This window comes from Delphinus delphis, chromosome 3, assembly GCF_949987515.2.
Source record: "Delphinus delphis chromosome 3, mDelDel1.2, whole genome shotgun sequence".
Taxonomy (NCBI): Eukaryota; Metazoa; Chordata; class Mammalia; order Artiodactyla; family Delphinidae; genus Delphinus; species Delphinus delphis.
This window is the reverse complement of record NC_082685.1, coordinates 58,324,418-58,348,981: the sequence shown is the minus strand read 5'-3', so window position 1 is coordinate 58,348,981 and position 24,564 is coordinate 58,324,418. Positions and strand designations below refer to the sequence as shown.

The window sequence follows — 24,564 nt, the reverse complement described above, 5'->3', positions numbered from 1 at the left end:
ACAACCCCTCAACTGTTGAAGGATGTTTTCCTCATCTATTACTCACTGGCCCCAATACTCTATTTTTTTAAATTCTCATCATACTGTCTCTTGCATGACCGTACCTGTGTTTCCAAATTAGTTTCAACTCTAAGAAGTCAAAATGCACTAGCCAATATCAGTCAACACCAACCACTAATAAGCAAAGATGAGAAGCAATTTAAACAGCTAATAGTATTAGAATGGAAGAAAAAACAAGGAAGGAACAGAATAAGAGACACACTTTCTTCTTTTAACATTCTGAAAAGAACAATTAATTTCAGCAATATCAACACAACTAAATAAGAACGAATTCCATTTCTAAGTTGTTTTTCTCCTCTAAGTTGACATTGTTTTCTGTTTACCAAGTGAATTTTCAACTACCAGAAGCTAGGCCCTGTGTTTAGGTCAGTGAGTTTTCATTAACAGAAATTAGGCCTGTATCAACTCCCTGACTGGTGAGGGCCCCACTTAGGAGAAGTAATTTCTCAGAGTTACCCTCAAAATAAAGTAATTTATTGCTCCAATAGAGAAAGTTAACCCAATTATATTTCATTCTTTATTTTTCTCGAGGTTCTTAAAATTAATTTAAAAATTAATTCTTGGGGGAAAAAAATTGTTGATAAAAGGTTATGATCATAATATTGGCCATCTCTGCAAAATAACACAACTCTAGGATGTTTACAGGAAAGGCTACAGTCACATGAGTTTTACTTAAAATTTAAAATGCAACCAATAAGAACTCTTCGATATTTCATAATATTACCAACTGCCCAGGTACTTTGACTTTATAATTGGTTGGAACAGTCCTTGAATTAATGTTTTTTAGATTACTGTGACTACAATTGGTGGAAATTTTTAACAACCTAAATTTAGCAGAAAAGGATTATTTAAGAAAAATCACGTATATCAACTCAAAAAAAATATGCAAGCAATTAATATTATCAAAATGATCACTACATCAACACTGACAAATTCTACATAACATCTTCTCTAGCTACATAGCACTTATCATCTAACATACCCTTGTATTTATTTTGCTTATCATCTATTTTTCATCCAACTCTCCTTACGCCCTTTTAGAATTTTTAGCTCTATGATGGCAGAGATTTTTAGCCGGTTTGTTCACTTCTGCATTCCCATAATTTAGAACAGTGCCTGGCGCACAGCGGGAGTTCTATAAAAGTTAGCTGAAGAAGCTGAATAAATACACAATAACTGAAAAAAGATGCTGCCTTGATGAGGTGGTAAGATCGTGGGCTATACTGGTTTTACTTGAAATACTGTTCATGCTGCTTTACTTTTGTTAGTAAACATTTCTAGTATTCAAAAATATTTATACCTACCAGCCTCCTTCTAAAATATTTATGTCTACCAGTCTTCAAATAAGGCAGAGGAGCATTTCCATGTGTGTGTTTGTATTAAAAACACACCTACTTAAATTTTTTTTTCCTTTTGAGCCTACTTCCTAGTTAGATCATAACCAGGAAAAATATATGTACGTATCAAAGAAGATTCCCCTAAGAATTCTTTCAAGCATTTTAACAGTTTTTGTAAATATTACAACAAATTCACAGAACTGTGAACTGTGTTTTCTACCAAAACATAATGTATAAGTAATTGGACAAACTATCATGGGCTAAACCAATGGTTGGTAACATCTGACAATGAATGGAATGGCTGTCATAACTTGCGGGAAAGGGGTACTAGTGCTATCTAGTGGACAGAGGCCAGGGATTCTACTAAATATCTTAAAATTCAAGAATAGCCCCTATACTAAAGAATTATCCAGCCCCAAATATCAGGAGTGCCAACGTTGTGAAATTCTGGTCTAAATAAAGGATCAAACCACACCAGAAATGCCACTTTGCAATGTCCGGCTACCATAGAAAATGAAAACCACTTTTTAAAGAACACTAACTCGGGGCCTTCCCTGGTGGTCCAGTGGTTGGGAATCCGCCTTCCAATGCAGGGGACGTGGGTTCCAGTCCTGGTCAGGGAACTTAGGATCCCACATGCTGCAGAGCAACTAAGCCTGCACGACACAACTAAGACCTGATGCAGCCAAATAAACAAATAAATTTTAAAAAAATAATAAAAAAGGGGCTTCCCTGGTGGCGCAGTGGTTGAGAGTCCGCCTGCCAATGCCGGGGACATGGGTTCATGCCCCGGTCCGGGAAGATCCCACATGCCGCGGAGTGGCTAGGCCCGTGAGCCATGGCCGCTGAGCCTGCGCGTCCGGAGCCTGTGCTCCGCAACGGGAGAGGCCACAACAGTGAGAGGCCTGCGTACCGCAAAAAAAAAAAAAAAATATATATATATATATATATATATATAAAAAAATAAAGAACACTAACTCAAATGCAACTACATGCTGCCTCCATGATCTTAAAAGCATTAATCTCATATATTTGTGAACGTCAATTAAAATATTAACATAATAGTTGCCTACAATAAATGGAGAGAGGAACTTTTCCAGAGACCTAGACACCTTCCCAAAAGAATTACTGAAGGATGAGGAAATAGATTTTATCACAACAGGAATGCAAATATCACCTCAAGTACCGCCACACCTATCTGCATAGCTATTAAAGAAACAGGTGTATATATGGGTGTGTGTGCATGCATACATACCCATGCTAATGGTTATATAAGTGGGGAATGGAGGAGAATGGTGGATTTCTTATAACAAATGGGCCACAAGCATTTTGCTTGCCTAAATTCCTTCACAGGTGAATGCTGACATAAGAATAATTAATTAGCAAGATATATATTGCAATTCCATAAATAACACAGTGCATGATGCTGTCATACTTTTAAATGAATACCAATCAAAATGACAATCCTACTGACAAAACAGCTTCTGATTGGTAGCATCAGTGAGAGGCAGTAAATTTATCATCATTAAATCTTATCCCACTTATTCATTTATAAATTTTCAATCAAAACTGAAAGATTATCTGATTCTTAGAACTTTAAAAGACTTGTCTACAATTCGCTAACACAGGGAAAATGGAACCCTAACACTATAAAAACAAAACGAATGTCTCTAGAGACACAAAAAGGGCTCAAAAAACTCTAACACATCAGTTTCATTATATATTTAATGACTGCAAAGTGCTTATTAGGTGACTAAATATAAACATTTGAAAAAATTCCTACTCCTAAGAAAAGAAATTTGAAATGGATTCAGAAATTCAGAACAAAAAAATATAGTATTTGTTGAGAGAAAAAAAGAGAAAAAGGTGACATTATTGATGACACTTCATTTTGAAGTCCAGGTGGCACAATAAAAAAACAAAACTGGGCTTCCCTGGTGGCGCAGCAGTTGAGAGTCCGCCTGCCGATGCAGGGGACACGGGTTCGTGCCCCAGTTCAGGAAGATCCCACATGCCGCGGAGCGGCTGGGCCCGTGAGCCATGGCCGCTGAGCCTGCGCGTCCAGAGCCTGTGCTCCACAACAGGAGAGGCCACAACAGTGAGAGGCCCGTGTACCGCAAAAAAAAAAAAAAAAAAAACTGAATCAGACTAACCATTCCTGAATAGAGCAAGTACAAAGTGAGCCCTATCGTCTAGCTGTACAGAGGAAAACGTACATAAGAGGATCATAAAATATCTTTGTATTGACCTTTACACACAAATAAGAGGCATCCACTAATTCAGGCTCGTGTTTAAATTTAAGAAAAAGATGGATAAATACTCTCAAAAGGCAATCCCCCTTCTCTGCCCATATACTGCTTAAGGATACACACAAACATACAAAAAGTCCAGCTCTGACAGCGATAGGGATTAAGGAAGTAGTTATAATTTTTTTAACATCACTGAATTTCTGTAGAAGCCCCAATTCAAAAAATTAAAGAGATTCCATAACACAAACAAAAGCCAGAAAAAATAATTTAAAAATCCAAGAAATGTATTATACAGCTGACCCTTGAACACAGGGGTTAGGCATGCCGACCTTCCACACCACTGAAAATCTGTGTATAACATTACAGCAGGCCCTCCATATCCACAGTTCTGCATGTGTGGATTCAACCAATTGCAGATCATGTAGTACTGTAGTACAAATTTATTGAAAAAATATGTATGTAAGTTCAAACCCATGTTTTTCAAAAGTCAACTGTATTATATGCCAACTTCATAAATTCTCCTATATAACGAAGCATGTCAATCCATTATGTACACATGAATACCAGTGAATACCATCTGGTTCCATCTGGTTCAAGGAAAAGAAGCATCTCCTCACTTTTTGGTTCTTTTACCTTTCTGCATACCTCTACCTTTATTTTTCTTGTCCATCCCAGCTAAGTCCTATTTTTAGTCACCACCAAAAAACTAACCCAACAGAAACAAACCAATTTTTTTCTTTATTTGGCTTGTAGTCTGATGTCCAATTTGATATTTTATTTCCTTCAGGCAGGTGTCCAAGAACAAGCTTTAGGTATATTCCAAACTTAGAATCAAAGCTGTCTTCCGGTTTTTGCTAGGATGTTCTATCAAACCAAGGATAAACACAGTAACATTACCACTAACCAACAACACTGACTATTATGGGTCATTCTGCCACACATATATTTTTTCTTCTTCCTTTTCCCTCCTACTCTTTTTTTTTTTTTTTGCGGTACGCAGGCCTCTCACTGTTGTGGCGTCTCCCATTGCGGAGCACAGGCTCCGGACGCTCAGGCTCAGTGGCCATGGCTCACGGGCCCAGCCGCTCCGCGGCATGTGGGGTCTTCCCGGACCAGGGCACGAACCCGTGTCCCCTGCATCGGCAGGCGGACTCTCAAACCACTGCGCCACCAGGGAAGCCCTCCCTCCTATTCTTTGTTCTTGTCTCCTGCCTTTCCTCCTTCTCCTTATCACTATGTATCTTAGGCTTACTAAGACCAATCATAAAAAGTAAATAGCACTACAGGAATCTAAGAGGTTGCAATTCCCTTAACTAGATAATACAACCCCAAAGAGCATATGTCCCCAAATGGGAACTTAAGAAATTAATCTCAGAATTACTATAATTACTGCTTACATGTCAAGATTTCTAAAAGGTAAAGACTTTGAAATTAAATGTTAAGTGACTGACTGATAAGATTCAAATTATGTTACCTTGAGAAAGCTGCATCAAGTGAATATGCAAACTGCCAGGGATAACAGGTTCAGGAAGTTCTTGAAGGAAAAACCTAAGAAGACTAATAGCCGAGGGAACATCTGCTTCCTTAACCAAATCCACCTCTTCTCCGCTGTCGTATCTCTGCCGAAGCCACTCCACTGTCTCAGCATTTCCATTGACTTGAAAAAGTCCTTGTTGCTCCAGACCTCCTACATTAGTTCAAGGCAAAAATTAAATTAGCTTCAACTTCAACTACCATATATATTCATTCTCCAATCAACTTAAAATATTCATACTTTGGGAAAGCCATTCTTGGCTCCCCTGCTTGTGCTAACCACCTTCAAACTACACATCTAGAAACATATACTATCTCTGTCCTGAGGGATATTCTATTTTATCCCACCCCCTTATATCCATTAAAAATATTACTATCACCCCTCCCACTAAGATATGCTCTAAACTGGGCATTTCTGAGTATATGATTTTTAAGTAATAAAGACACACTAAAATGTTAAAAAGAATTTCCATTGTTTTTCCTCACTATATTTTGGACATTGAATACCGAAAAAAAAATCCAAGGTCAAAAATGGATAAGTTGTGTTTATTAAAACAAAGGCTAGCCCTCAAAGTAAGGAAATGTATACCATGTTCCTCAATATAGTCCACTACGTGGCGGACTATGAACGGAACCTCATTGTCTGGATGTCCTCCCTGCTGCAGCTCATCAAGTGGAATTCCAAATATTTTGTTAGCAAGAACGGAGTTGCAGTTATTCAAGGAAGGGGAGGAGCTCTTCCTCATATCTTTTTTGCAGCCAGAAATCAAAGCTGTCTTTTCTGCCAAATAAAAGAAAAAAAAAAAAAGACTATAATGATTAACAGGTGGCAATATGACTAAATACATTAAAGAAAAAGGCTTTACACCTGAATGTGTTCTCGTCTATTAAATATGTTCCAGTTACCAGGCCCATAGTGTGTTCTACAAATGAAGCTCAATACAATCATCTAAGCATTTTCTCTACCATGTGAAGTTAGTTCTGAGTGTTCCCTTTAGTGTTTGTATATTTACCAAACAATGGCAAAACCAAAACTGATCATTAAACTTCGCAGAGGACGTTAATATCTCAAAGACAAAGAAAGGGGCAAATTTTGCTCCAACAGGACCTTACTGACCAAGCTTATTAACGACATGAGTAAAAAGCCAAACCTAATCATTTCTGGACTCTGCTCTATGAAGGTCATCTAACCACTCAATTCATAAGCACCCAAAGAGGAGAGAATCATTTTTTAAAAAATGATGGGCTAATAAGGACAAGATTAACCAGTTCTTATTTCTACATGACAGAGCAGCCATAATATGTTTTTATAAACAAAGGAAATTTTTCAGTTCTAGGCATCAACCTTCAAGGAAAATGTTCTTTTATCAATCCTGCTGTTTCATAATTATTCAAAAGAAAAACTTCCATAGCCCGGCTAGTTCAGAAGAAATAAATAATTTGTCTTTGCAGAAATTGTGATCAATAAAGAAGCAGTGGGAGAAAACAATGTTTCCAATTTATGAAGCATGAAAGAACAAGTACAGTAATCTCAAAAAAAATGCATTTTCTAAAATAATCATTTATGGGAATTCCCTGGAGATTCAGTGGTTAGGACTCCATGCTTCCACTGCAGGGGGCACAGGTTTGATCCTTGGTCAGGGAACTAAGATCCCACAAGCTGTGCGGCATGGCCAAAAAAAAATTTTTAATAAATAAATAAAAATAAAATAATCATTTATTATTTTATGTGGGGAAAGGAGTATTTTTAAAGGAAAGGAAAACTTTTTTCAAAGTTGATAGTGAATAAAATGGGCTTTTTTCATCACCTCAGAGAAACAATTCCTTTCATACTACAAGAGAAAGGTAACAGAGCAGAAAAAAAAAAAAACAAGCTCAATATTCTAGAGTTTATACAAATAAGGTCCATATGTATAACAGGTGTATCCACTGGATCAAGAGACATCGTGACTGGAAAACAAATCCATCTAACTTATAGAAACAGTAGAAATTAACTTAGGGGCAGCAAATGCCATAAATTTAAATAGTTTTAGACAAGCAAAATCCATTCTTTAACACACCTGATGCCAGCTAATAACTACAAAACCTTAAGTTAATAATCCAATAGCAGCAATAGTAGATAAACTCCAAAATCTCTGTGGATATATAAGTATGGGATAGTTACCATTGTGGAAACTTACCTTTGAGTACTTAAACACCTAAGTTTAAAAAATGGTTTCTGCACCAGCTACCCTCACTGAGCAAGCATTCTTTTGTCATTTATGGCTGTTTGAGATTATGGCAGAAGATCAGCCTGTAGTTCCTCATTGAAGAAACACAGAACTCGATCAGTACTTCAGCAGTTAATCTAGAAAAAAAAAAAACAGTTCTTTTAATTTCCCACAACATCTTTAACTGTGAGAAGAGACTAGAATAAGCAGTGAAGTCCATTTAGGAAGGTCCCTATAATGAAAAGCATTCTTCTGCCTAAAAGATCTGTCTGTGACCTAGTTAGAGGCAAAACCTTGCACAAGCTTTCAAATTATGATGGCTAACCTGGGTATGAATCTTTCTGCTAAAGATAAACAAATAAAGGAACTGCATCTTCAGGGACTACACCATTCTAATAATCCATTTTTCCTCAATGGACCCTTCATTTGTACACACACACACATCCCATCCAGTTCTATTCCATCCTCATATACTCAGAACTAAACATGGAAGCATTTTTAGGTCAAAGAGTGGAAGACATGAGTTTAAGCTTGGAACTACACTTATATACTTTACTCTTTTCTCTGTATACAACAAATATTTTGTTAACAAGAACATAGTTGTCTGAGCTTTCTAATTTGGAGAGGCAATAGCACATGATGGAAAAGAACTAGAAAGGCACATATTCAAGTATCACCTCCATCATTCTATAGATGTGATCCTGAAAAGCTTCCATGTCTCTAAGCCTAGGTTTCCTTATATAAAATAACACCTAAACACATGTTACATTTCACTGAGAAAATACATGCATGCATTAGAAAGAGAATCAGTTTCCTTCTCTTCTTTACATAATGTTAAAAGACCAGCAAAACAGGCTGGGAAGAGACAGGAGAGAGGTGAAAACCTGTTCGGCGGTATGTTTAATATTTGGTCTCATCTTCTGTAAGTTCTAATAATCTATTTAAAATCTAACAAGCTCAGTAAACTGCAAGATTCTGCTCAAGAGGCTTCAGGTAAGCAGAAGAGTATTATCATTCAGTGTGGTTTTCAAAAATGTCTTAATAGTTACATACACCTCTAGGAGGAACATTAAAAACCAAGGGGAAGGAAAACCACATTCCCACAACAAATCTTTAGTAGATGATTACTTCCAAAACATCCTGAAATGCCTGCTAAAACATGTAGTCTATTCATGTGAAAAACAACTTCAAAGTTTATATAAGATCCTTTAGGGAGGTTAACTTCAGGGATAAGACGTTTAATGAACTTACATTAAAAGTCAGGTTGATTACCTCATGACATAAAGGAAAGGGGATCTGCTTGATGTACAATAAATGAAGACTCATTAGAAGACTTTGTCAAAGGCAAGTTCTAGGGACTTCCCTAGTGGCCCAGTAGCTAAGACTCTGCGCTCTCAATGCAGGGGGCCTGGGTTCGATCCTTGGTCAGGGAACTAGATCCCACATGCCGCAACTAAAGATCCCGCATGCCTTCAATGACGATCCCATGTGCTGCAACTAAGACCCCACGCAGCCAAATAAATATATTTTTTTAAATGGCAAGTTCTATATCACGAAAATGGCTACTCAGGTTTAGTGTACTTGTTAGTGAAACCAGAACCAGTTATCTCATCCTGTGTTTTCTACTACTCCCAACCTCTAAGCAAACAATCTGAAAAGCACATCTTTCCTAAGGCAATGCTGGGTAGGAATCCATGAGTTCATCAGTACAAATTCATCCTTACTACTGGAAAAACAAAGGGCATCATCATGATGATGAAAACAGCAGCAGCGAACATTAAATGAGCAATTACTGATACTATGTGCCAGGCATTTCTATGCACTTTACACGTATTGATACGGTATTATGACTTATTTTAATGAGACACTGCATAGAGGCTCAACAATTTAACCACAGTTCACCCAGCTAATAAGGGTCAGAGGCAGAATCTGAATCCAGGAAGTGTAACTCCTAAAGTCCTTGCTCTTTATTACTATACTATACTATCACTCCGTGTAAATTCTGACGATTTAAAGTACCACAGACTCTCACATTTTATCACTCAAACTGACCACAGAGTCTTATATATATTTTAGGAGGCCATTCATTCATAGCTTGCTAAAAGGTACTTTTGTTTTGTTTTGTTTGTTTTGTTGTTATTGTTGTTGTTGTTTTGCTAAAAAGCACTTTTAAAGCATGCCTATGGTCGGAGCCCTTGCAGCCAACGACTATTCACTTCAGACCTCTATCCAGAGAACACTGCTGAAGGCATTCAGACTACAGTGGCCCAAAATAACATTCCTGCAAAATGCAAAGCTGTTTCTGACATGATTTAGTACTGCTTCCTGTCCCTTTTCAGAGCTTAAATCATGTAAATATTTCCTTTATATGTGTACTAGGTTGAATGAAGTGTCTCCCCAAAACTCATGTCCACCTGTAACATCAAAATGTGACCTTATTTGAAAATAGGATCTTTGCGAGTGTAATTAGTTAAGGATATCAAGATGAAATCACCTTGATTTAGGGGAGTCCTTAATCCAATCACTAGTGTGCTTATAAGAAGGAGACAGGACACACAGAGGGGAAGAAGGCCATGTGAAGACAAAGGCGGAAATTGAGTTATGCTGTCAAAAGACAAGAAATGCCAGGAGCCACCAAAAGATGGAAGAGTCAAGGAAGAATTCTCCCTTCAGAGGGAGCATGACCCTGCCCACACCTTGATTTTAGACTTCTGGCCCCCTGATCTGTGAGAGAAATTTTTCTACTATTCTAGAGTCACTTCATTTTTAGTAATTTATCATGGAAGTCCTAGAAAACTAATACAACATCTAAACTACAAGATCCCATTTTTGAAGAAAAGAAAAATGGAAAAGAAAAATGGAAAAGAATATAGCAGCAGGTCAGGTACCACAGAAAAATATGCCAAAGAGATCTGATGAAATGTCTGAACAGATACAGTCAATAATATGCAAACAAAGCAGTTAATTAAAGGCTTGACACAAGAGAATACAATGTGCAGACTTTCAAAATAACCAAGGATTTCTGAAAGCATAATGTTATTATAAATCAAAACAGCAAAATCATTTTAAATACAAGTGACGGTTGCCTAGCATGGTGGTACTGACAACAAATAAGAAACCATTTTGAATTTTATATCATATACTTTACCATGAGACAAGAGTGATAAAAAATAATGCAATTAAATACCAATTATCAATAAGCTGACTAATGGGAACATTCAGGAAAGTGTACCTTCGTATACTAGCTATCAACCTGAGTTCTGCGAAGGCTCAAAATACTTCTACACTCCATTCATATACATATGGTTACATATACATATATATCAGGGGTCCCCAACCCTGGTTAGGAACCGGGCCACACAGCAGGAGGTGAGTGGCAGTCGAGCGAGCGAAGCTTCATCTGCCGCTTCCCACTGCTCCCCATTGCTCACATTACCGCCTGAACCATACGCACCCCCGCACCATGGAAAAATTGTCTTCCACGAAACCGGTCCCTGGTGCCATAAAGGTTGGGGACCGCTGATATACATGACAGCAACAAACACACCTTTCTTAACAGCAAAGAATCTTTAAGTCTTAAGTATCAGGACTTCCTGGTGGTGCAGTGGTTAAGAATCTGCCTGCCAATGCAGGGGACATGGGTTCGAGCCCTAATTCCAGAAGATTCAACGTGCCGCGGAGCAACAAAGCCCGTGCGCCACAACTACTGAGCCTGCACTCTAGAGCCTGTGAGCCACAACTACTGAGCCCAGGCACCATAACTACTGAAGCCCTTGAACTCTAGGGCCCGTGCTCCGCAACAAGAGAAGCCACAGCAATGAGAAGCCCACACACCGCAACGAAGAGTAGCCCCCACTCACTGCAACTAGAGAAAGCCCACATGCAGCAACGAAGACCCAACACAGCCAAAAACAAACAAATAAAATAAATTTTAAAATGTGTTTAAAAAGAAAAGTCTTAAGTATCTAATAAAATTAGTAGTGACAGTTTTTTTTAAAGGATATAACACCAACATCAAAACCACGGATAACAGTAGATAGCATTAACTGAGCTATTACTGAGCCAGGAACTACCTTAAGGGCTTTAAATATACTAATTCATTTAATCCTTACAACAATCCTATGGAAGTACATACTTTCATTATATTCATTTCACTGATGAGAAAATTTAAAAGCACTGAGGACTTTTGGGGGTGATGGAAATGTTCTATGTCATGATTGTGGTAGTGGTGGTTACATGCTTAGTACACTTGTCAAAACTTATTAAACTAAACATTTTAAATTGGTGAATGTGATTATATATAAATTACACTTCAATAAAGCGGAAAAAATTAAAAAGAGAAAACTCAAATAAAGGCATAGCATCAGTTTAATAGATTAACTATTGAATATTAAACTATTTTATTATAAAATATATTTTAAAATATGCTTTTCCATCCACAAAAGGAAAATAAAATATTTCTTTTTTTTTAAATGTATTTGTTGTGGTTTTTTTAACTATTTATTTATTTATTTATAGTTGCAGTACACGGGATTTGTTTGCTGCACACGGGATCCTTTAGTTGCAGCACGCAGGATCTTTAGTTGCGGCACATGAGATCTAGTTTCCTGATCCGGGATCAAACCCGGGCCCCCTGCATTGGGAGGCGGAGTCTTAGCCACTGGACCACCAGGGAAGTCCCCAAAAATATAATATTTTTTTAACCACATTTCAAGAACCAATCCTGTTTGGCCCTTCTATGCTATCTAGCACATCCAGAAATTACTACAATTTCTATACAGCATAATTAAAAAAAAAAACGAATAAAACGCTGAAGACTTTATAAATTTTAACACTAGCTGAAAGTCTTCTCAGAGCAAATAATTTTACAAAACAGTATAATGGTAATAAGAGTAGATCTGGGGCTTCCCTGGTGGCGCAATGGTTGAGAGTCCGCCTGCCGATGCAGGAGACACGGGTTTGTGCCCCGGTCCGGGAGGATCCCACATGCCGCGGAGCGGCTGGGCCCGTGAGCCATGGCCACTGGGCCTGTGCGTCCGGAGCCTGTGCTCCGCAATGAGAGAGGCCACAACATGAGAGGCCCACGTAAAGCAAAAAAAAAAAAAAAAGAAAAGAGTAGATCTGCACTATGCTAGTAAACTTTGATCATTTTACAAATAAAACAACCTGTGGTAAGAGGGGTACCTGCAAAAATAAATTATCACTTTCATGTAAAATTGTTCTACCTTCAAACTGAATAGAATGGAAAAAGAAAAGTCACTTTTGCCCAAAATGCTTTTGACAAAATAGGGATACAATTCACACAGAAAAGTTTAAAAGAGCTACCTCAATCATCTTCAATGATCGCTAAAACAGGACTTCCCTGGTAGTCCAGTGGCTAAGACTCCACACTCCCAATGCTGGGGGCCTGGGTTTGATCCCCGGTCAGAGAACTAGATCCCACATGCTGCAACTAATGGAGTTCACATGCCACGACTAAGAGTTCGCATGCCGCAACTAAGACCCAGCGCAGCCAAATAAATAAATACTTTTTTAAAAATTGCTAAAACAAAACAAAAACAAAAAAAGCTCTATCACTAGTATAAAAAGAGGGAAAAGCCAAGAGGGAGCTGAGTCTCAATAAAGATGGTAAACTTTGGGAACAGAGATAATGTACCCCTGCTCCATACATTCATCTTTTCATTAATAAGCTCTAAGCAATTTATCAAACAAAGGAAAAGGCACTTCTTTCATTCTGACTGAACAAGGATGGTACTACAAAATTTGCCAGTATGCTAAATCTGTGGTTCCCTCCTGGCCTGAGAAACTGACAAGGCATCAATCTGTCTGAATCCTTAACAGTACCAAGCAAACAGAAAAGTTAAACAAACATCTCAACAGCATATAAACTTATCTGTCAAATGTCCGTAGATGCTACTATGATCAGGAAAATACCAAGTCATTTACATCAACTATTAAATTCATTTGAAAAAGAATAGATACATGTATATGTATAAGTGAATCACTTTGCTGTACACCTGAAACTAACACAACAGTGTTAACTATACTGCAACATAAAATTAAAAGTTAAAAAATAAATAAATTCATATTGACTTTGGCCTTAAGTAATTTATCAAAGTATATATAACTAAAAGAGAATTCAGGACTAGAAAGTTTGCTTGCTTGCTTATTTATTTATATATGTATGTATGTATGTATTTATGGCTGCATTGGTATTTATGTATGTATGTATGTATTTATGGCTACGTTGGTATGTATGTATGTACGTATGTGTGTATGTATTTATGGCTGCGTTTGGTCTTCATTGCTGCGCACGGGCCCTCTCTAGTTGCAGCAAGCGGGGGCCACTCTTCGTTGCAGTGCGCGGGCTTCTCCTTGCGGTGGTTTCTCTTGCTATGGAGCACAGGCTCTAGGGCATGCAGGCTTCAGTAGTTGTGGCATGCAGGCTCACCAGTTGTGGCCCGCGGGCTCTAGAGTATAGGCTCAGTAGTTGCAGCACACGGGCTTAACTGCTCCATGGCATGTGGGATCCTCCCAGACCAGGGCTCGAACCTGTATCCCCTGCACTGGCAGGTGGATTCTTAACCACTGCGCCACCAGGGAGGTCCCAGGACTAGAAAGTTTTTAAAGCGAGCTCTAATACTCAAAAGTTGAGGAATTTCTTTGCCTTAAAAAACAAAAAAAAGATTATAAAGTATTTATCGCAACAATTATTACCCCTGTGCCTGAGGATTTGTTCATCTGTGCGCACTTTAACATACTTCTTGAGGGACCAATCCTCCCCCATGGTGATTCCACAAAACTACAATGAGCAATGAATCAAGTATATTTTGTATAACTACACTCCCCAAATCATGGTACTAGATACAGCACATATATTTTGCAGATTGCAACTCACTAAACAAAACATTTCACCTTGAGACAGCTCACTTATCCCTCTTTTATGCAAAGTATTCAGGCAAGGGTTTCATGGCCACAGTCAATTATTTTATAAACTCCCATGATTTCAAGCTTTCAAAGCAAAACAAAAGTAATAAAGCCAAAGAGAGATAAAATCCCCTGTAACTAAGTCCCTTCATCTATTCTCCTCACTGATATCCTCATCAAATCTAACCTGAATTCCCCTGCACAAAATTCCTCAACTGTTTTCCAATGCCTAGAGCCCTGGGCTCTAAATTTTTTGAACAGGAAAAAGATTATGCACATACCTGTCATATATGTATGTTATATCTAAAGCAGAATAGCGAATACCCTAGTATATTATGCACATAATAAACATACAGAAAAATAACATTTTAACAAATCCCTGGCAGTCCAGTGATTAGGGCTCCACTGCAAGGGGCACGGGTTGGATCCCTGGTTGGAGAACTAAGATCCCACACGCCTCATGGCGTGGCAAAAGAAAAAAAAAATGAACATTAAAAATAAACAGAAACAGGGCTTCCCTGGTGGCACAACGGTTAAGAATCCGCCTGCCAATGCAAGTGACACAGGTTCGAGCCCTGGTCCGGGAAGATCTCACATGCCACGGAGCAACTAAGCCCATGCGCCACAACTACTGAGTCTGTGCTCTAGAGCCCGTAAGCCACAACTACTGAAGCCCACACGCCTTGAGCCCGTGCTCCATAACAAGAGAAGTCACTGCAATGAGAAGCCTGCACAGCACAACGAAGAGTAGCCCCCACTCGCCAGAACTAGAGAAAGCCCGCGTGCAGCAACAAAGACCCAACTCAGCCAAAAATATATAAATAAATAAATTTATTTTAAAAATAAATAAAATAAAAAATAAGTAGAAACATAAATTTTATTCCTCCACCTACACACACATTTTAATAGGTCATCCTGCCCATTCAAAGTGCCAGCACCTCACTTTTGAGACCAGTGACCTACAGCACTGGTTTCCTAACTTCATCTGGGGATGGGGAAGTTTTGTTCAATATACAGATATTCAATATACAGCCACAACCCCAATCTAGCATCCATGAGAGCCTGGCCTGGGCTCTCTGTATGTTTAATAAGCTCTTTGGGTGATTACAATACATACAAAGTTTTAAGAACCTCTGACGTACACAGTAAACTGCAAACTCTTACGTGGTGTACAAGTACTTCACCTACCAGTAAAATCTTCTTCCCTGCCACTCCTACACCTCACTCTACTCTCCAACAATACTTAACTACTTGAAATTCACAATCCACATCTCCCAAGCTGTGCACATTGTTTTCTGTCTTGGAGTCCTAACTCAACACCATGTCCAATTCCATCTTGTTCACCAAACTTCCATCCACCATCAAGTCTCAACTCCAGCTTCCTCTGTCAAACCTTCCCTGACTTCCTGAAGCAGACAGTTCTCCTTCCTTTTGCTCCTAAGTTATCTCTTACCTTTTTAGCAAACATCCCATAGAATCTAAAAATATGTCTGTCTCTTTTTCAAAAGAGAGGATCCTTGTAGGTAGGAACCCTGTCATTTCATCTTTGTAACACCTCTGTATCATCTTTGTATTGCCTCATACAATCCCTAACACATAATTTAATGTTTAAAATATATGTTGAGGGACTTCCCTGGTGGCACAGTGGTTAAGACACTGTGCTCCCAATGCAGGCGGCATGGGTTAGATCCCACATGCATGCCGCAACTAAGGAGCCCAGCTGTCGCAACTAAGACCCGACACAACAAAATAAATAAATAAAATAAAATATGTTGATTAAAGACATAAATAAGAAGCAAATAATACTGACTATTCAAATTTAAGAAGATTAACAAGAGGAGAACACCTCCTTAAAAACTAAATAAATACACTTCTATATATACATGGTACATATATACACTACCAAATGTAAAATAGCTAGCTAACGGGAAGCAGCCGCATAGCACAGGGAGATCAGCTCCGTGCTTTGTGACCACCTAGAGGGGTGGGATAGGGAGTGGGAGGGAGATGCAAGAGGGAGGGGATATGGGGATATATGTATATGTATAGCGGATTCACTTTGTTACACAGCAGAAACTAACACAACATTGTAAAACAATTATACTCCAATAAAGATGTTTAAAAAAAACAAAAAACATCAAAAGTGGCTGCCATATCTACTCCCAGCAATAACCAAAGATAATCAAATCAAGAAAGGAAAGCACTTTATAACAACTTTATTTATTTATTTATTTATTTTTGGCTGCATTGGGTCTTCGTTGCTGCACGCATGCTTTCTCTGGTTGCTTCAAGCTGGGGCTACTCTTCATTGCAGTGCACGGGCTTCTCATTGAAGTGGCTTCTCTTGTTGCGGAGCACAGTCTCTAGGCGTGTGGGCTTCAGTAGTTGCAGCACATGGGCTCAGTAGTTGTGTCTCGCGGGCTCTAGAGCACAGGCTCAGTAGTTGTGGCGCACAGGCTTAGTTGCTCTGCGGCATGTGGGATCTTCCCAGACCAGAGCTCGAACCCACGTCCCCTGCATTAGCAGGCGGCAGATTCTTAACCACTGCGCCACCAGGGAAGCCCCTATAACAACTTTAAATGGAGTATAATCTATAAAAATATTGAAACACTATGTTGTACATCTGGAATGTATAATAATAATATTGTAAATAATATTAAAAACAAATCATATTGTAAATCAACTATAATTTTTTAAAAATTATGGAAAGGAACTATGATTTATGGAATACCTGTAAGTACTTCACAAGTTATTTCTCATACCTACAAGAATGCTATGAGGCAGGCACTATTCCCGTTTTACATGTACTGTGAGCCTCAAGTCACTGAGCTAAACGTCAATATTTGTAAATGGTGATGCTAGAATGTGCTGCTGGATCTAACTGCAAATCTTTCTAATGACAGTAACTTAAGTCTTAAGAAACCAGAACAATAAAAAGCAGTATTACAAAGGCAAAAAGAACTCCTCTCACATTTACTTGTAAATCAGCCACAATTCTGATTCAAATAGCCAAGGAGGGCTTCCCTGGTGGCACGGTGGTTGAGAGTCCACCTGCCGACGCAGGGGACACGGGTTCATGCCCCAGTCCGGGAAGATCCCACATGCCACGGAGGGGCTAGGCCCATGAGCCATGGCCGCTGAGCCTGCGCGTCCGGGGCCTGTGCTCCACAACGGAAGAGGCCACAACAGTGAGAGGCCCGCATACTGCAAAAAAATTTAAAAAAGCCAAGGAAACCATAACGTACCTAAAGTTAGTCTCCAAACTTCCCCAAAGGATGAAGGATGACCTTTTGAGATATTTATCGGTCAGATGTAGAGTTTTAGAAGGTTCACATATCAGTGCATGAAAAACAGGTAAGAGTGGTAGAGGGATGTTTAATCTTACTCATGAAAGTATGAGAAAAGGTGACACTTTAAATGCTGTCTCCTGATGAAAGGGTAAGCCTGTAATGTGCTGGAGCAAGCTGGCTCCCAACAGGTTCCTTTACCCCACATTCACTCCAAGGTCACTGATCACTACTCTAGCATGATCTTCTATTAAGTCAAAGTGAGTTATGTGTTAAATTAGCTCTTCCCACTAAGCACCAACACAATGACTGGCCCCCCCAAAAATACCAGCTCTACAATTTAGAGGGCAACACAAAATACCTGAGAAAGCATATATATGTAAAGAGAGCACATATTCCAGTCAATTATATGCATGCATATAATCTCAATTTTGACAAATGTTGACTCTTCAAGACTCCTCTATTCTGGTAACTTTTCACCTTTCATGTTTCTCCATTGAAAACGTGCTCACCTAGGGCCTACTAATGAGTACAGTCTTAAGAAGACTAGCATATCATTTCTTATTGTTCTTTAATACAAAACTACAATACACTTTTTTTTTCTTTTTTCTTTTTACCATTGGAGGTAATTCCACAACTTGTTCTAGCCAAATGGGTCCCTTGAGAGAACAACATTCTCTTTCTGCACTGACTGTGTAAAAACTGCGCTGGGGGGAAAAAAAAGGAACCTGGGAAATGAACAAAAAAGCACTGACTATACTTATTTTTTGTATCTGTCTTTTCCACTTGATTATAAACTTTGAGAGCAAAAAATATGATTTCATCTTTATTTCCTGTGTTGAGAACACTACACAACAGCAGAACTCCAGTATCTGAAATGATGCTATCACTTCTGGTATACTTTCCAGTTCACTATCCAACTGAATCCTCACAACCATCCCCTGTGAGATAAGCATGGCAGATTATCACTTTTTCTCAGAAAAGAAACAAAAAAAATCTCAGAGAGCTGAAGACACTGGTTTAAAGTCACTTAACTAGTGAGTAGGTCACTAAACTAGTGAGTAGAACTCTAAGTCTGCTGCCCTTTAGGCTGATGCTCTTTCAGGCAGCAATGACTACAACCAAAACTGAAAATATTGTTTGAAATTTCACTGAAATGTATGAAACGATACTTCGTAAAGGTGATTCATAAAACACTTAAATATTCTGTACTTGCTAATCAAAAATCATTATTCAAACACTAGAATACTCCTTAACATAAAAAATATATATCTTTTGAAATCATTAGTTTCAAAAGTGATTCTATAATGAACCACTATATGGTCTGCTTTTCCTATAAAAATTCTCTCACCTTATCTGATCCTAAATTTGAGCTCTTTCACCTTTCCAAATTTTTAATCCACTATGACTGGTGTCCAAAAAGAACCTCCTCTCATCCTTCCCCCTAAATATTAAGCACCTACTATGTCAATCAACAAGTGTTTTTCAGTTTTATTTTTACTTTTACTTTTCAATTGATACATAAAAGCAAAAATACTATTTTAAGAATAAGTAAACAACTCAAGTTTTTCTATTTTCTATTTTTCTATTCCAGAAAAGGGCAATAGAAACCAGACAGACATCTCTCTGAAAACTGTTTAAAACCAAAAATATAAGAATTATTATACATCATATACAAAAGAAAAAGAAAATATACACTAAAACTAGGTAAAAACCTGTCTGAAAAGATTCAGGGTATTTCCTTCTCTAGTAGAAATCCAATAAATTTCATTAAATTATCTTGTCAAGCCACTGCATCTTCCTCAACCTAAGACTTTTATACATGCTGGTTCATTTGCCTCAAACACTCTCCCCCTCACTTCCTCCTACTCATCTTCCGCTCTTACTTAAGTCCCATTCTTGGAGGGGCCTTCTCCAACCCATCCAACCTAATGATATCCCCTGTCAGTTTTTCTTAGGACATGTTATTCCTTGGCTCCAAAACATTCATCACAAGTTTTATTATATAGTCCTTTCTGCGTTTGTTTAAAGTTTCTTTCTCCCAACAGAGTATAAGTTCCTTAAAGTCCACTAATGGGTTTTGTTTCTTTTTTAAGCAGCTTTATTAAGGTATAATTTACATATCATAAAATTCACTCTTTTCAAGTGTATAATTTAATGTCTAGTAAATTTACAATTATGCAACCATCACCAAGTAACTGCTTGGGTTTTGCTCCTTCATGTATCTCTGACATTTAGAAGGAGAAAAATATCCAGTGAATGAATAAATAAATCTGATAATGAGTTACTCTTAATGCCATTACCATTAATATCTCATGTGAGTATGATTTGGTGCATTAAACCTGCCTTTATTACATTCCATTCCAAAAATCCTTCATTATTTCCATGTCCAATCAAATTGGTTCTTCTATAAGGCCCCAAAGTAAACCTCCTCACATATTGGCCTTCTGCGCCACTTGGGGAACACTGATTCAGGTCAAGTTCATGTGTACATACTACACTTCCTTTTTCTCCATCCAGTAATCCCCTCCTCTGCTCCTAGCCATGTTAACAAAATACTTTATAAACAAAGGAAAGTTTAGGAGCATTAATCTTACTCATTAGTGAGGATAGGATCTTCATTTAATGCGTGCCCCTTTGTAATGCTGAGGTTATGGAAATAAGTTCTCAGTATTGATATATACCTAATTGAGAGCTTAATATACTGTGACTTACTAAATAATTGGAAACCTTTTTCAGATGTAAAATCTCTGTTGTTTACCTATGTGTAAAACAGAAATTTTCAATTTCTATTTATTTATTTATTTGTTTATTTATTTTAATTTTTTTAGCCGCACTGCATGGCATGCGGGTAGTTCCCAACCAGGGATCGAACCCATACCCCCTGTAATGGAAGTGCGGAGTCCTAACCACTGAACTGCCAGGGAATTTACCCCAATTTCTATTTTTTAAATTTCAGTATTGCATTCATTTTAAGAACCAATAAGGTTTTCAGATAAAAGATTTAATGCACGTACAAAATAACTTTTTAAAGTAACTTTTTTTTAAAGTAATTCAACAACAAAGAAACAAAAACCAATTTAAAAAATGAGCAAAGGGCTTAAACAGACATTTCTCCAAAGAAGATACACAAATGAAAGATGTGCAGCATCACTCTTAGGGACATGCAAATCAAAACCACAATGAGATATCTGTTCACCCCCATTAGGATGCCTATTATCAAACAAACCAACAAACAAAGAGAAGTAACAATTGTTGGGGAGATGTAGAGAAACTGGAACCCTCGTGCATTGCTAATGGAAATGTAAAATGCAGCACACCTAATGGAAATGTAAAATGCAGCACACCTGGAAAACAGTTTAGATGTTCCTCGAAAAGTTAAGCACAGAATTACCAGCAATTCCACTCCTAGGTTATGTACCCAAAAGAATCGAAAGCAAGGACTCAAACAGATACCTGTACACCAAAGTTCATAGCAGCATTATTCACAAAAGCCAAAATGTGGAAACATCCAAATATCCATCAAGAGATGAACGGATAAACTAAATGTTGTATATACACACAATGGAATACATTATTCAATCTTAAAAAGGAAGGAAATTCTGATACACGCTACAATATGAATGAACCCTGAAAATGAACTAAATGAAATATGCCAAACACAAAAGGACAAATGCTATACGATTCCACCTATATGAGGTACCTAGAATAGGCAAATTATAGAGACAGAAAGTAGAATAGAGGTTACCACGTGCTAGGAGGAAGAGGGAATGGGGAATTGCTGTCTATGAGTTTCTGTTTGGGATGATGAAAAAGTTCTGGAAATGGACAGTGCCAACGGTTGCACAACACGGTGAATGTACTCAATGCCACTGAACTGTACACTTAAAAATGGTTAAAATGGTAAATTTTACGTTATGTATATTTATCACAATTTTTTTCAAAGTATAGCTACAATTTATCCTATTATGTTTCCCAATACTAAAGTCAGGGTACAACAAAGGGGAGCCATGCACAGACTGAGGTTATTCAGAAATGATAATAACAGTAGCTGTCATTTTATTGATGGGGAAAAACTGACAAGTCACAATATATCCATTTCAGTCATTTTCTCTGTCCTAAAACAATGGCATTCTAATAAAAACACACTTAATACTAATACAAGATATAAAAAAGAGGGAAAATTGCATGCAGTGGGGGAGGAGATAATGTAGCAACTCTGTACTTCCCGATGTTTTTGTGAACCTAAAACTTCTCTAAAAATTGCCTAGGGCTTCCTTGGTAGTGCAGTGGTTGAGAGTCCGCCTGCCGATGCGTGTGACACGGGTTCGTGCCCCGGTCCGGGAAGATCCCACATGCCGCGGAGCGGCTAGGCCCGTGAGCCATGGCCGCTGAGCCTGCGCGTCCGGAGCCTGTGCTCCGCAACGGAAGAGGCCACAACAGTGAGAGGCCCGCGAACGGCAAAAAATAAAAATTAAAAAAAATTGCCTATTAATTTTTTAAATAAATACAAATTTTAAAGATAGAAAAAATAACAGAACTCTATACACTCATATTAATAAATAAAACACTACATATACAGTTAAAAACACACAATGTAACATTTACTTCACCTAAGGAAGAATTTTGTAACACTGATAAGCCTTTCTACATCTTTCCAAGCATTTAAGATGTGTTCCAGATCCCTAACTGGTAACACAATTAAATTATTTAAAATACTGCCCAAATTTTAAAAGCAGCAGAGATTAAGAAAGTAAGAAGGAGCTCCCGATAGATATACAAATAATAACCAGTTCATTCAATTCCATTCAGCTAGTACGCACTTACTAAATGCAGTACCTGAGAGACAACCAGGCCAACAAGTATTGCATGCAAGGTTACAAAAAGGAAAGTTGAAGACACAGCCTCACATTAACCCAGAAAGTCAATAATTCAAAACCATCCTTTAATGTCCACTTTTAAAAGTAAGTGCATCTCAGCTATTTAATGTTCATAATCTATCTGCATTACTGTGGTTCCAGTTGCCATTTTTAGATTATCATCAACTTGAAAATAAGGTAAGTGCCCAATCTTAGGTACTTTTTTCATTGATTAGACGGCATAATGGGGAGCCAAATGAAATGCCTTTCTAAAAGTCAGTTTGATTTTTAATTGATTTTTTAATTGAAGTTTACCAATTTCCCACTGGGCAAGTGTGCCAACTGATTCAATTTCCTAATACCTTATCTTGGAAACCAGGCGCCTCATCTGAAACAGCGCTGTACCCTCTCTAGCCTGGCCTATGCAGAATGCATTCTAGACAAGTCCCCAGTGCACCAACAGCCCAATTTTGGCTATATTTTCTGAACGATCTAAGGAAGTCAGCAACCACTCATCTCACGTGATCTTAAAAAGGGGCGCAGTTGAGCCCAGATTAAACCACACTTTTTTTTTTTCTGCATCAACTTCACTGCCCAGCTTTAAGGAAAAGGGCAGGGAGGCGGCGCAGGTCCGGGGTGCAGGGGAGGCTAGCAAACAAGGGTGGGGAGCTGTGCCTTCTACTTTGGGGGAGCTAGGTGAGAAGGCACACCCGCTCACGCGCACTGCAGCGGCTGAAAAATCGAAGACTGCCACACCCCCTGGCTGCCAGGGGCACATCTTCACCTTCTCTTGCTCTAGGAGAAAGGGGGCCCTCTCTATGGAATGCCGCACTTGCAACGGCACTGCCCGGGATCCCCCGCACCCCGAGGTGCAAAGCCCTTGAAGCCGGCGCGGGTGGGACACGGAGCTGGGGGGAGGCAGAAGGGGGAGGGCCGCGGCTACAGGGACCAGCGCATGCGCAGTACCCGCCCGTTCACCTACCGTTGGAACCTCGATGCCCAGTTCCCCGGCCGCGGCCGCTTCTCCAGAACCCGCGGCAACTGAAAGAGGGCGAGAACTGAGGCCCCAAGTGGCTCCGCGGCCAGCGAGCTTCTTCTTGTGGCCGCCACTGGCGGGAGGCTGAAGCGACGACTGTGGCGCAGGGCCAGCCCGTTAGGCGACCCCCGGATGCCCCCGGCGGTGGCGGCGGCAGAGACACGGAGGATGCGGCTGGAGCGGAGACGGAGGCTGTAGCTGAGGCGCAGAGCCTCCTTAACGGCGAGCGAGAGGAGAGCGGAGGGCGGAGGGCGGAGGGCGGAGGGCTGGCAGGGGCTGGGCCGGACGTGACGTACATGGGAGGGGAGGGGCGGGCCCGCGGGCGGGGGCGGGGCGAGCGCGTAGCTAGGGCGGGCCTCCCCCAAAGCGCCGCGGCCGCAGCCCTGGAGTCCGTGGGCTTTAGAGACGCCGGGCTTCTCCCACCCCAAATTTGGTCCCCTGAGTTAGGATGTGAGAAGCAGGGCGCGGGCCGGAGGGAGGTGTCTGGGGGTCCTCAGTCTGGGGATGTTGAAAAGAAGATAGAGGAAAGTGGGGAGAGGGCGTAGGTGTCATGAAGGTCAAATCCGGCAGCCCGAGGTCACTCCTGGTCTCTGCGGAGGGAGCATGCCCACCTGCAGGACGCCAGAAAAACCCGGGTGCCGTTATCTAGGTGAGGAGCCCGAGATCTTAACAGAAACCTCCGGGCAGACTGAAGCGGTGAGTCACGTTCCCATTCTCAGCGACGGAGGTTAGATGGGGGACCCTGTCCGCCCCCACCCTTCCTCTTCACCTAAGGACAAGACCTAGACTCCAGAGAGAACATAGATGGCTCTGGTGCCGAAAGCATCTGGGAAAATGTAAGTCAACGGGCTATATGCTTACAGAGAGCTTCCTATACAAAACCAGAATTTCAGAGGCAGAGCTGAAAGGCAGAAAGAATGAGGAGCTCTCTGAGCCTGGGGTGTCTGTACTTGCTTGCATAGCCACCCAGACCGACCGTGCAGCTCCCACGCGTTCACAAAGGTATGAATATTCATACAATCTCGTTTTTTGCTTTAGTTTGTTAAGGGCTTTGAGATCTTCCATT

The 24,564-nt window shown here is 39.6% G+C and overlaps 1 protein-coding gene across 11 annotated transcripts in view; it reads right to left on the bottom strand.

Moving 5' to 3' along the window:
- FAM13B (family with sequence similarity 13 member B) overlaps window positions 1-23,723 on the bottom strand; it is an 86,973-nt gene extending 63,250 nt beyond the window's left edge. For 10 of the 11 annotated variants that reach the window (XM_060008778.1, XM_060008780.1, XM_060008782.1 and 7 more), the window contains exons 1-4: window positions 23,445-23,723; window positions 7,360-7,526; window positions 5,769-5,960; window positions 5,121-5,333 (exon numbers count right to left, since the gene is read on the bottom strand). In XM_060008778.1, coding sequence (XP_059864761.1) covers window positions 5,121-5,333; window positions 5,769-5,925 — 370 coding nt within the window. In that variant the 5' untranslated portion in view covers window positions 5,926-5,960; window positions 7,360-7,526; window positions 23,445-23,723. The remainder of the gene's footprint in view (window positions 1-5,120; window positions 5,334-5,768; window positions 5,961-7,359; window positions 7,527-23,444) is intronic. The other variant, XM_060008787.1, reaches the window with a different exon arrangement.
- Window positions 23,724-24,564: the final 841 nt, after the last annotated feature.